The following is a 13,452-nucleotide window of genomic DNA, read 5'->3' on the forward strand; positions in this document are numbered from 1 at the left end:
GCGTAGACTGACGCGTAGAATGACGTGTAGAATCACGTGTAGACTGACGCGTAGAATCACATGTAGACTCACGTGTAGAATCACGTGTAGACTGACGTGTAGAATGACGTGTAGAATGACGTGTAGAATGACGTGTAGAATGACGTGTAGGCTGACGTGTAGAATGACGCGTAGGCTGACGCGTAGGCTGACGTGTAGACTGACGTGTAGAATGACGCGTAGGCTGACGCGTAGACTGACGTGTAGAATGACGCGTAGGCTGACGTGTAGGCTGACGTGTAGACTGACGTGTAGAATGACGCGTAGGCTGACGTGTAGACTGACGTGTAGAATGACGCGTAGGCTGACGCGTAGACTGACGTGTAGAATGACGCGTAGATTGACGTGTAGAATGACTGACGTGTAGAATGACGTGTAGAATGACGTGTAGAATGACGCGTAGGCTGACGCGTAGGCTGACGCGTAGAATGACGCGTAGAATGACGCGTAGATTGACGCGTAGAATGACTGACGTGTAGAATGACGTGTAGAATGACGTGTAGAATGACTGACGTGTAGAATGACGTGTAGAATGACGTGTAGAATGACGTGTAGAATGACTGACGTGTAGAATGACGTGTAGAATGACGTGTAGAATGACGTGTAGAATGACGCGTAGAATGACGCGTAGAATGACGTGTAGACTGACGTGTAGACTGACGTGTAGAATGACGTGTAGAATGACGTGTAGACTGACGCGTAGAATGACGCGTAGAATGACGTGTAGAATGACGCGTAGAATGACGTGTAGAATGACGTGTAGAATGACGCGTAGAATGACGCGTAGAATGACGTGTAGACTGACGCGTAGAATGACGCGTAGACTGACGTGTAGAATGACGTGTAGACTGACGTGTAGACTGACGTGTAGACTGACGTGTAGACTGACGTGTAGACTGACGTGTAGAATGACGTGTAGAATGACGTGTAGAATGACGTGTAGAATGACGTGTAGACTGACGCGTAGACTGACGCGTAGAATGACGCGTAGAATGACGCGTAGAATGACGTGTAGAATGACGCGTAGAATGACGCGTAGAATGACGCGTAGAATGACGCGTAGAATGACGTGTAGAATGACGTGTAGACTGACGTGTAGACTGACGTGTAGACTGACGTGTAGACTGACGTGTAGACTGACGTGTAGAATGACGTGTAGAATGACGTGTAGAATGACGTGTAGAATGACGTGTAGACTGACGTGTAGAATGACGTGTAGAATGACGTGTAGAATGACGTGTAGGCTGACGCGTAGGATGACGCGTAGACTGACGCGTAGGCTGACGCGTAGAATGACGCGTAGAATGACGTGTAGACTGACGTGTAGACTGACGTGTAGAATGACGTGTAGAATGACGTGTAGAATGACGTGTAGACTGACGTGTTGACACAGCAGTTTGGAGTGGTGGGGGAGGTGGAGGGAGGTCAACTTGGAGAAATGTGGAGTGGCACTCTGAAACTGATTCATTCTTTAGTGTAAACCGTTTCGATCAGGCTAGAAACAACTACTCACTGTTATTTGTGTAGTGAAAGCAATTTGAGAGCTGAGATGATAAGTGTGCTGAAGGGAACCGGGGCCGGCATTAGAAAGCTTTAAAGTCATTAAATCAATCGTGTTAGATAGAATGATGGGACCATAATGAAAGTGAGTGAAAATAGTTGAGCTTAACAGGGATGCACTGATCCGATACTGGGATATCGGAGCCGATACTGGGATATCGGAGCCGATACTAGTTTAAGTGAATATGGGCGTGGTGCATATCACTGGAAAGCTAATAACCTGGAGAATTCAATCGCTATGTATTTTTGGTTGCCGCCTAAAATTCTGCGATGAGCAATAGCATGCTAAAGCTAGCGGGAGCATGTTAATGCTAACAGAAACTATGAAGTCAGAAATACCTAAAGTAATCTAATAAAATCAAATGGCCCCCAGTGTTTGTATTGAAGTTAAGAAATAAGTGATGGAACATGTTTGTCATGATCAGATCACTTCATGTGAGTTGTTTATATTCATGTGAGCTAAAGCGACTACACGATGATGGACCTGCAGGTGCCACACCTCACACTTCCTCCTGGGGAGGGCTGACTGTGGAGTTACTCACATCCGCCATGAGAGCGGGGGCCGCGTTTCTCACTCATTCGGGGGGGCGTGGGTTTCTGGTGGATTTAGCGATTATCTTCCAGCGCGATGATCACGATTATTAAAAAATGTGGCCGCATTTTTTATCGCCATTAACAATATTTTTGTTTATAATCCCATCCCTAATTCAAATAAAAGAAACATGGGATGTGGGCCGAGGGCCGGTGTGGTACAGAGGGCTGAGGGCTGAGGGCAGGTGTGGTACAGAGGGCAGAGGGCCGGTGTGGTACAGAGGGCAGAGGGCCGGTGTGGTACAGAGGGCAGAGGGCCGGTGTGGTACAGAGGGCAGAGGGCCGGTGTGGTACAGAGGGCAGAGGGCCGGTGTGGTACAGAGGGCAGAGGGCTGAGGGCCGGTGTGGTACAGAGGGCAGAGGGCCGGTGTGGTACAGAGGGCTGAGGGCTGAGGGCCGGTGTGGTGCAGAGGGCAGAGGGCCGGTGTGGTACAGAGGGCTGAGGGCCGGTGTGGTACAGAGGGCAGAGGGCCGGTGTGGTACAGAGGGCAGAGGGCTGAGGGCCGGTGTGGTACAGAGGGCAGAGGGCAGAGGGCCGGTGTGGTACAGAGGGCAGAGGGCCGGTGTGGTACAGAGGGCAGAGGGCAGAGGGCCGGTGTGGTACAGAGGGCAGAGGGCCGGTGTGGTACAGAGGGCAGAGGGCTGAGGGCCGGTGTGGTACAGAGGGCAGAGGGCTGAGGGCCGGTGTGGTACAGAGGGCTGAGGGCTGAGGGCAGGTGTGGTACAGAGGGCTGAGGGCCGGTGTGGTACAGAGGGCAGAGGGCCGGTGTGGTACAGAGGGCAGAGGGCTGAGGGCCGGTGTGGTACAGAGGGCAGAGGGCAGAGGGCCGGTGTGGTACAGAGGGCAGAGGGCCGGTGTGGTACAGAGGGCTGAGGGCTGAGGGCCGGTGTGGTGCAGAGGGCAGAGGGCCGGTGTGGTACAGAGGGCTGAGGGCCGGTGTGGTACAGAGGGCAGAGGGCCGAGGGCCGGTGTGGTACAGAGGGCTGAGGGCTGAGGGCCGGTGTGGTACAGAGGGCAGAGGGCCGGTGTGGTACAGAGGGCAGAGGGCAGAGGGCCGGTGTGGTACAGAGGGCTGAGGGCTGAGGGCCGGTGTGGTACAGAGGGCAGAGGGCCGGTGTGGTACAGAGGGCAGAGGGCAGAGGGCCGGTGTGGTACAGAGGGCTGAGGGCCGGTGTGGTACAGAGGGCAGAGGGCAGAGGGCCGGTGTGGTACAGAGGGCAGAGGGCTGAGGGCCGGTGTGGTACAGAGGGCAGAGGGCAGAGGGCCGGTGTGGTACAGAGGGCAGAGGGCAGAGGGCCGGTGTGGTACAGAGGGCAGAGGGCAGAGGGCCGGTGTGGTACAGAGGGCAGAGGGCCGGTGTGGTACAGAGGGCAGAGGGCTGAGGGCCGGTGTGGTACAGAGGGCAGAGGGCAGAGGGCCGGTGTGGTACAGAGGGCAGAGGGCAGAGGGCCGGTGTGGTACAGAGGGCAGAGGGCAGAGGGCCGGTGTGGTACAGAGGGCAGAGGGCCGGTGTGGTACAGAGGGCAGAGGGCAGAGGGCCGGTGTGGTACAGAGGGCAGAGGGCAGAGGGCCGGTGTGGTACAGAGGGCAGAGGGCAGAGGGCCGGTGTGGTACAGAGGGCAGAGGGCCGGTGTGGTACAGAGGGCAGAGGGCAGAGGGCCGGTGTGGTACAGAGGGCAGAGGGCAGAGGGCCGGTGTGGTACAGAGGGCAGAGGGCCGGTGTGGTACAGAGTGGACTCAGGCCCCGTGGAGGCCAGGCAGCAGCATGGATGTGGTGTGGGCTCCAGCTCTACATACACACTACTACACACACACTACACACTACTACATACACACTACTACACACACACTACACACTACTACATACACACTACTACACACACACTACACACTACTACATACACACTACACACTACTACACACACACTACACATACTACACACACACTTCACATACTGCACACCAGCACAGACTAAACTCTTTGATTTTTCCCGAGGAGTCCGTATGAGGGCGAGGGGCGAGATGAGGGCAGCAGGTGAGGACAAGCAAAGCGCCCGTCAAACGTAGCTGCAGCCAATCAGTAGCTGGGTGTGAATGCAGGGGGCGGGGCGAGCGAGCGGTGATGGGGAGAGATGATCCTGTGCATGGAGGGTGTGTCTAAATCTGCGCCTCGTGTCTGTGGGACAGTTGGAGCCAACAGTCAACATGTTTCCAGTCTCCGTTTGTTCCTTTGGGGATTAGAGCGCTGACCACAGCGTGATGGACATACTTCTGTGGTCATACAGTGCTATCCATGGGGTTTCTGACTTCTTTAACCTTCATTTCATCTGGAAAGTTTCTCTGAGAGAGCAAACCTTTCTCAGGAGGGAGAAGCAGCATTCTTCTCTTGACCAAAAAGGTAGCACCTATCCATAATTCCAACAATGTCCAGGTCCAGGACCAAGATGGACATAGATATTGTGTTCCTTTGGCTACTGTATCACAGAGCGTACCAAACATCTCTGTATATCTGTCAGATATAGGTGCTCCCATTTCCATGTTTCAAATTGAGAAAGTTGACCCAGAGACACCCTGAGCACATGTTCTTCAGTAGGTCACCATCAGACGTGTGTTCTTCCCCAAAGGGAAGGCGGAGAACCCTCTCTCACAGACACTGGCCTCCTGTGATTCCTCCGTCTCCATCATGTCCATGTCCTGTCCCTGTGCTGTGTCTGTCCCTCTGAGACTCTCTGACCCGTCTCCTGTCCACTGTGTGCCCCTGTGGTCACTGTCCTGCAGGTCCATGCTGAGCAGCACTGCGGACAAAGCAGAGAAGACGTCCGGCGGAGTCCTGTCCTCTTCCTCCAACAACGACGAGAACAACTCGTCCCCCGGCTCCGGCAACACAGGTCACTTCAACTTTCAAGCTCTAAAAGTACTCAAGTATCTGTGCTGACCACTCACTACTCCAGCACAGATGCTTCAAAGTATTCCGTATTTCACTGACCTCTTTGTGAACGCCCGGCTGGTCAATCTGAGATATAGGGAGATATAGAGAGATATAGGGAGATATAGGGAGAGATAGGGAGATATAGAGAGATATAGGGAGATATAGAGAGATATAGGGAGATATAGAGAGATATAGGGAGATATAGGGAGATATAGGGAGATATAGGGAGATATAGGGAGATATAGGGAGATATAGGGAGATATAGGGAGATATAGGGAGATATAGAGAGATATAGGGAGATATAGAGAGATATAGGGAGATATAGAGAGATATAGGGAGATATAGGGAGATATAGAGAGATATAGAGAGATATAGGGAGATATAGGGAGATATAGAGAGATATAGAGAGATATAGAGAGATATAGGGAGTTATAGGGAGATATAGGGAGATATAGGGAGATATAGGGAGATATAGAGAGATATAGGGAGATATAGGGAGATATAGGGAGATATAGGGAGATATAGAGAGATATAGGGAGATATAGAGAGATATAGGGAGATATAGAGAGATATAGAGAGATATAGGGAGATATAGGGAGATATAGAGAGATATAGAGAGATATAGGGAGTTATAGGGAGATATAGGGAGATATAGGGAGATATAGGGAGATATAGAGAGATATAGGGAGATATAGAGAGATATAGAGAGATATAGAGAGATATAGGGAGATATAGGGAGATATAGAGAGATATAGGGAGATATAGGGAGATATAGGGAGTTATAGGGAGATATAGGGAGATATAGGGAGATATAGGGAGTTATAGGGAGATATAGAGAGATATAGGGAGTTATAGGGAGTTATAGGGAGATATAGGGAGATATAGGGAGATATAGGGAGATATAGGGAGATATAGAGAGATATAGAGATATATAGGGAGAGATATAGAGAGATATAGAGAGATATAGGGAGATATAGAGAGATATAGAGAGATATAGGGAGTTATAGGGAGATATAGGGAGATATAGGGAGATATAGGGAGATATAGGGAGATATAGAGATATATAGGGAGAGATATAGAGAGATATAGAGAGATATAGGGAGATATAGAGAGATATAGAGAGATATAGAGAGATATAGAGAGATATAGAGATATATAGGGAGAGATATAGAGAGATATAGAGAGATATAGGGAGTTATAGGGAGATATAGGGAGATATAGGGAGATATAGGGAGATATAGGGAGATATAGGGAGATATAGGGAGAGATATAGAGAGATATAGAGAGATATAGGGAGATATAGAGAGATATAGAGAGATATAGAGAGATATAGAGAGATATAGGGAGGTATAGAGAGGTATAGGGAGATATAGAGAGATATAGGGAGATATAGGGAGATATAGGGAGTTATAGAGAGATATAGAGAGATATAGAGAGATATAGAGAGACATAGAGAGACATAGGGAGATATAGAGAGGTATAGGGAGATATAGAGAGATATAGGGAGATATAGGGAGATATAGGGAGATATAGGGAGATATAGGGAGATATAGAGAGATATAGGGAGATATAGAGAGATATAGAGAGATATAGAGAGATATAGGGAGATATAGAGAGGTATAGGGAGATATAGGGAGATATAGAGAGATATAGGGAGATATAGAGAGGTATAGAGAGATATAGGGAGATATAGAGAGGTATAGAGAGATATAGGGAGATATAGGGAGGTATAGGGAGGTATAGGGAGATATAGGGAGATATAGAGAGATATAGGGAGGTATAGAGAGATATAGGGAGATATAGAGAGGTATAGAGAGATATAGGGAGATATAGGGAGATATAAGGAGATATAGAGAGGTATAGAGAGATATAGGGAGATATAGAGAGATATAGAGAGATATAGAGAGATATAGGGAGATATAGAGAGGTATAGGGAGATATAGGGAGATATAGGGAGATATAAGGAGATATATAGAGGTATAGAGAGATATAGGGAGATATAAGGAGATATATAGAGATATAGAGAGATATAGGGAGATATAGAGAGATATAGGGAGATATAGGGAGATATAGAGAGATATAGAGAGATATAGGGAGATATAGAGAGGTATAGGGAGATATAGAGAGGTATAGGGAGATATAAGGAGATATATAGAGATATAGAGAGATATAGGGAGATATAGAGAGATATAGAGAGATATAGGGAGATATAAGGAGATATATAGAGGTATAGAGAGATATAGGGAGATATAGAGAGATATAGAGAGATATAGGGAGATATAGAGAGGTATAGGGAGATATAAGGAGATATATAGAGGTATAGAGAGATATAGGGAGATATAAGGAGATATATAGAGATATAGAGAGATATAGGGAGATATAGAGAGATATAGAGAGATATAGGGAGATATAGGGAGATATAGAGAGATATAGGGAGATATAAGGAGATATATAGAGGTATAGAGAGATATAGGGAGATATAGGGAGATATAAGGAGATATATAGAGGTATAGAGAGATATAGGGAGATATAGAGAGATATAGAGAGATATAGGGAGATATAGAGATATAGGGAGATATAGAGAGATATAGAGAGATATAGGGAGATATAAGGAGATATATAGAGGTATAGGGAGATATAGAGATATAGGGAGAGATATAGAGAGATATAGAGAGATATAGGGAGATATAGGGAGATATATAGGGAGAGATATAGGGAGATATAGGGAGATATAGAGAGATATAGGGAGATATAAGGAGATATATAGAGGTATAGGGAGATATAGGGAGATATAGGGAGATATATAGGGAGAGATATAGGGAGATATAGGGAGATATAGAGAGATATAGGGAGATATAAGGAGATATATAGAGGTATAGGGAGATATAGAGATATAGGGAGAGATATAGAGAGATATAGAGAGATATAGGGAGATATAGGGAGATATAGAGAGGTATAGAGAGATATAGGGAGATATAGGGAGATATAGAGAGATATAGGGAGATATAAGGAGATATATAGAGGTATAGAGAGATATAGGGAGATATAGGGAGATATATAGGGAGAGATATAGGGAGATATAGGGAGATATAGAGAGATATAGGGAGATATAAGGAGATATATAGAGGTATAGGGAGATATAGAGATATAGGGAGAGATATAGAGAGATATAGAGAGATATAGGGAGATATAGGGAGATATATAGGGAGATATAGGGAGAAATAGAGAGGTATAGAGAGATATAGAGATATAGAGAGATATAGAGAGATATAGAGAGATATAGGGAGATATAAGGAGATATATAGAGGTATAGAGAGATATAGGGAGATATAGGGAGATATATAGGGAGAGATATAGGGAGATATAGGGAGATATAGAGAGATATAGGGAGATATAAGGAGATATATAGAGGTATAGGGAGATATAGAGATATAGGGAGAGATATAGAGAGATATAGAGAGATATAGGGAGATATAGGGAGATATAGAGAGGTATAGAGAGATATAGGGAGATATAGGGAGATATAAGGAGATATATAGAGGTATAGGGAGATATAGAGATATAGGGAGAGATATAGAGAGATAGAGAGATATAGAGAGATATAGGGAGATATAAGGAGATATATAGAGGTATAGGGAGATATAGAGATATAGGGAGAGATATAGAGAGATATAGAGAGATATAGGGAGATATAGGGAGATATATAGGGAGATATAGGGAGAAATAGAGAGGTATAGAGAGATATAGAGAGGTATAGAGAGGTATAGAGAGATATAGGGAGATATAGAGAGATATAGAGAGATATAGAGAGGTATAGAGAGATATAGGGAGATATAGGGAGATATAGGGAGATATAGAGAGATATAGAGAGATATAGGGAGATATAGAGAGATATAGAGAGGTATAGAGAGGTATAGAGAGGTATAGGGAGATATAGGGAGATATAGGGAGATATAGGGAGATATAGGGAGATATAGGGAGGTATAGGGAGATATAGGGAGATATAGAGAGATATAGAGAGATATAGGGAGATATAGAGAGATATAGAGAGATATAGGGAGATATAGAGAGATATAGAGAGGTATAGAGAGGTATAGGGAGATATAGGGAGATATAGGGAGATATAGGGAGGTATAGGGAGGTATAGGGAGATATAGGGAGATATAGGGAGATATAGGGAGATATAGGGAGGTATAGGGAGATATAGGGAGATATAGAGAGATATAGGGAGATATAAGGAGATATAGAGAGATATAGAGAGATATAGAGAGATATAGGGAGATATAGAGAGATATAGAGAGATATAGAGAGATATAGAGAGGTATAGAGAGATATAGAGAGATATAGGGAGATATAGAGAGATATAGAGAGATATAGAGATATATAATAATAATAATGCATCGGTTTTATATAGCGCTTTTCTGGACACTCAAAGACGCTTTACATTGCATTATTCATTCACTCCATACTTGGTGGTGGTAAGCTACTATTGTAGCCACAGCTGCCCTGGGGTAGACTGACGGAAGTGAGGCAACCAGTCTGCGCCATCGGCCCCTCCGACCACCACCAACCACTCACTCACTCACTACATTCGCTTCCTGGTGTTACCAAACGGTCTCCCATCCAAGTACCGACCAGGCCCTTCCCTGCTGAGCTTCCCAGGTCTGACGGGATTGGGCAGAGCAAAGGCGGTATGACCACATAGGGAGAGATATAGGGAGAAATAGAGATATATAGAGAGATATAGGGAGATATAGGGAGATATAGGGAGATATAGGGAGATATAGGGAGATATAGAGAGATATAGAGAGGTATAGAGAGACATAGGGAGATATAGAGAGATATAGATATAGAGAGGTATAGGGAGATATAGGGAGATATAGAGATATATAGGGAGATATAGGGAGATATAGGGAGATATAGGGAGATATAGGGAGATATAGAGAGATATAGGGAGATATAGGGAGATATAGATATAGAGAGGTATAGGGAGATATAGGGAGATATAGAGATATATAGGGAGATATAGGGAGATATAGGGAGATATAGGGAGATATAGGGAGATATAGAGAGATATAGATATAGAGAGGTATAGGGAGATATAGGGAGATATAGAGATATATAGGGAGATATAGGGAGATATAGGGAGATATAGGGAGATATAGATATAGAGAGGTATAGGGAGATATAGGGAGATATAGAGATATATAGGGAGATATAGGGAGATATAGGGAGATATAGGGAGATATAGAGAGATATAGATATAGAGAGGTATAGGGAGATATAGGGAGATATAGAGATATATAGGGAGATATAGGGAGATATAGGGAGATATAGGGAGATATAGGGAGATATAGAGAGATATAGGGAGATATAGGGAGATATAGAGAGATATAGAGAGATATAGATATAGAGAGGTATAAGGAGATATAGGGAGATATAGAGAGATATAGAGAGATATAGATATAGAGAGGTATAGGGAGATATAGGGAGATATAGAGATATATAGGGAGATATAGGGAGATATAGAGAGATATAGGGAGATATAGAGAGATATAGGGAGATATAGAGATAGATAGATATATATATACCTATTTCTTTCCCCCTCTTTTTTATTTAGTGAATGTGATCTTGGATTGGCTATAAGGTTATTGTGGGTTTCTAACAGATTCTTTAATTTTTCTCATGCACAAAAATCTCATATTTGTTGTGTTAAAAACAACTCTTTATCATTTCCTGGTTGGAGAAATGTTCTTTTTTGCCGTGTTTCGTGCGTGCCGTAAACCCCGTGGGTGAGGCCTCCTGATTATGAATATTTTGGGCGTTTCATTCAAATGACACTAGGATTTCTCCATGGCTTTTACCATCAGATGCTTCTGCGCACGGAAAGATCTGAGCGTAAAGCACAGGTTCATAAATGCCACGCGCACTCTGGCGCATATCGCAAATACACCTACACGTACACCGTTTTTGTACGCAATGTTGATAAATGAGGTCCATATACAGAGATAGAGATATATAGAGAGATATATAGAGAGATATATAGAGAGAGAGATGGAGAGAGAGATGTTTTGATAAAGTACACTTGATTAGACAGGGATGACAGGGTTCCTGTGCACCTCTTAGTCCTGCTCTGTAGGACTGGTGCTGACTGAGTGTGTGTTGCAGGTGGGACAGGCACCCCTCCAGCCATTGGGGGGCAGAAGGACCCGGCCAAACCCCGCTCCCTGCGCTTCACCTGGTCCATGAAGACCACCTCCTCCATGGAGCCCATGGAGATGATGCGGGAGATCCGCAAAGTGCTGGACTCCAACAGCTGCGAGTACGAGCTGCGCGAGCGCTACATGCTGCTGTGCGTGTCGGGGAACCCGGCCCGGGACGACTTTGTGCAGTGGGAGATGGAGGTGTGCAAACTGCCCCGCCTCTCGCTCAACGGGGTCCGCTTCAAACGCATCTCCGGCACTTCCATCGCCTTCAAGAACATTGCCTCAAAGATCGCCAACGAGCTGAAGCTGTGAGAGCGCCAGTCCCAGCAGGAGGGAGAGGTTTGGGGGGAGCTGAAGCGAACGCCAACGCGGAGGCGGGCTCACTCTGTCATTGTTGTGTGGACACTGTGGGGCTTCAGTCAGACTCTTTGCCATTCAGTCCTCTGCATGTCTGCCCTCTCATCACTGACCACTCACCTCCTGTATTTATTCAGCCAGGACTGACCGCCACAGGCGCCAGAACAGTCGCCTGAAGTCCGGAGAGTCAGTGAACGCTCCAGACTCCACTACAGCACAAACATATCCACATCACTCCCCACTCGTCTGCGCTCACATTTGTTACTTTGAAACCTTTTTTCTTTATTTTATTGCTTGTTAAAAGTTGTGCACTGGAAAAGATGGGCACATCCGACGAACAGAGGGGAGATCCATCGTTGCCTTTTCTTTGAAGAATCCTTTTCTTTCACATCTATGTCTGATCACTTTGGTCGGCGCGACGCCTTCATGTTGAGAATGTGTTTAATTTCAGCCCCTCCACAGCTCCCAAAGACACAGCCAAGACCCATCCAAGCGTGCGTGAGTGTGACTATATCCTGCACAGATCACTGGAGAAACCAAATCCACTCTGAAAACGGTGAAATCTCTCTGCTTCTCTTTGATGGGATAATATATTTTTGTGGTTTGTACAGATTGGATGTTGTAGGACGGGGTATGTGTGGAGTCCTTTTGCTGCCTTTTTGTTTGAGCACCTTCCACTCATGTCCGGGGCGTCGGTTTTGGCCCGGTTTGGAAAGGCCTTGGCCCAGCAGGTGGAGGCAGAGAGCAGACGGCACATACCTCTGCTCTCCACCGCTCACTCACTCAGCGCTCACACAAACCTAACACGTTCTTTATCACAGACACTGTCATTTTATAGCTGTTTAAGTTTTTAATACATGGAGAGTTGGTTGTTTTAAAGCTGATCTTTGTCTAAGGTGCTGGGTGTTGGATTCGAATGATATTTCCGGCTTTTGCTGTTATATTATCTCTTTCAGGGTTGATTTCTTTTACATTATTTTGTTTTACATTGCTGTAATTGACATTGATTTTAACTGTGTTTTGAGCAAACTGTAAGTGTAGTGCTGGGTATCGGGTTGGGGCTGATCAACGCCTGAACAATGTATTGTTTTTGTTTCCTTTTTGTGCAAAGACAAAATGATGAAAAATGACGCCCATAGTAATAAAAACAAGGATAATGACCATGGCCTGAGCTCTGTATTTGAAACGTGACAAAACTTTTCTAAGTGTGGTCCTCGTCCTACAGGTGGTATTCAAGGTCATCTGCCATTGTAAACTTCATTCATTTCTGCTTCAGTGATGCTCGAAGTTTGGGGTTTTCTGGTGGAGACGTGGCTTACACAGTTCACACAGAATGTAGATCTCATTTGGACCCAGTTTAGTCCTGATTTTATCTTCATTTAGATATGAAATCATGAACTATTCTTTCACATTTCAACACAAGTACGAACCATTAAAGGTTTTGTTCGTTGGTCTTTGGCTAAACGTGGCAGCCGCTGGTCTGGGGGATGAGGATGATGTCACGCACATGGGACTCAAACCCACTGTGCTGGGATTGGTTACAGTGTTCCATCTTCATTTGCTGAATGTCTCTCCCTGCTTTTCACCCCGTCTGACCTGCACAGTGTGTCACACACTCTGTGTTGGTGAGCGGCATTGTGTGGGCGCCATCTGGCGGTGAGCAAGCACTTCAGCAGTAATAAAGCAGGTCGGAGCGAAGTGGATTCATAGTGTGCCCTCTGCTGGTAGAGTTTGTTAGAGCTGGTCACCGGATTTTTCCTCTTCAAAAA

General features: G+C 45.5%; 1 protein-coding gene across 4 annotated transcripts in view; it reads left to right on the forward strand.

Annotated features, from left to right (window-relative positions):
- Nucleotides 1–12,843, forward strand: part of mark2b (MAP/microtubule affinity-regulating kinase 2b) — a 73,055-nt gene extending 60,212 nt beyond the window's left edge. For 2 of the 4 annotated variants that reach the window (XM_079579599.1, XM_079579600.1), the window contains exons 18-20: nucleotides 4,191–4,226; nucleotides 4,970–5,079; nucleotides 11,289–12,843. In XM_079579599.1, coding sequence (XP_079435725.1) covers nucleotides 4,191–4,226; nucleotides 4,970–5,079; nucleotides 11,289–11,638 — 496 coding nt within the window. In that variant the 3' untranslated portion in view covers nucleotides 11,639–12,843. The remainder of the gene's footprint in view (nucleotides 1–4,190; nucleotides 4,227–4,969; nucleotides 5,080–11,288) is intronic. The other 2 variants (XM_079579601.1, XM_079579602.1) reach the window with 1 other exon arrangement.
- The last annotated feature ends 609 nt before the right edge of the window (nucleotides 12,844–13,452 follow it).

This window comes from Gobius niger (assembly GCF_951799975.1).
Source record: "Gobius niger genome assembly, chromosome: 21".
Lineage (NCBI taxonomy): Eukaryota > Metazoa > Chordata > Actinopteri > Gobiiformes > Gobiidae > Gobius > Gobius niger.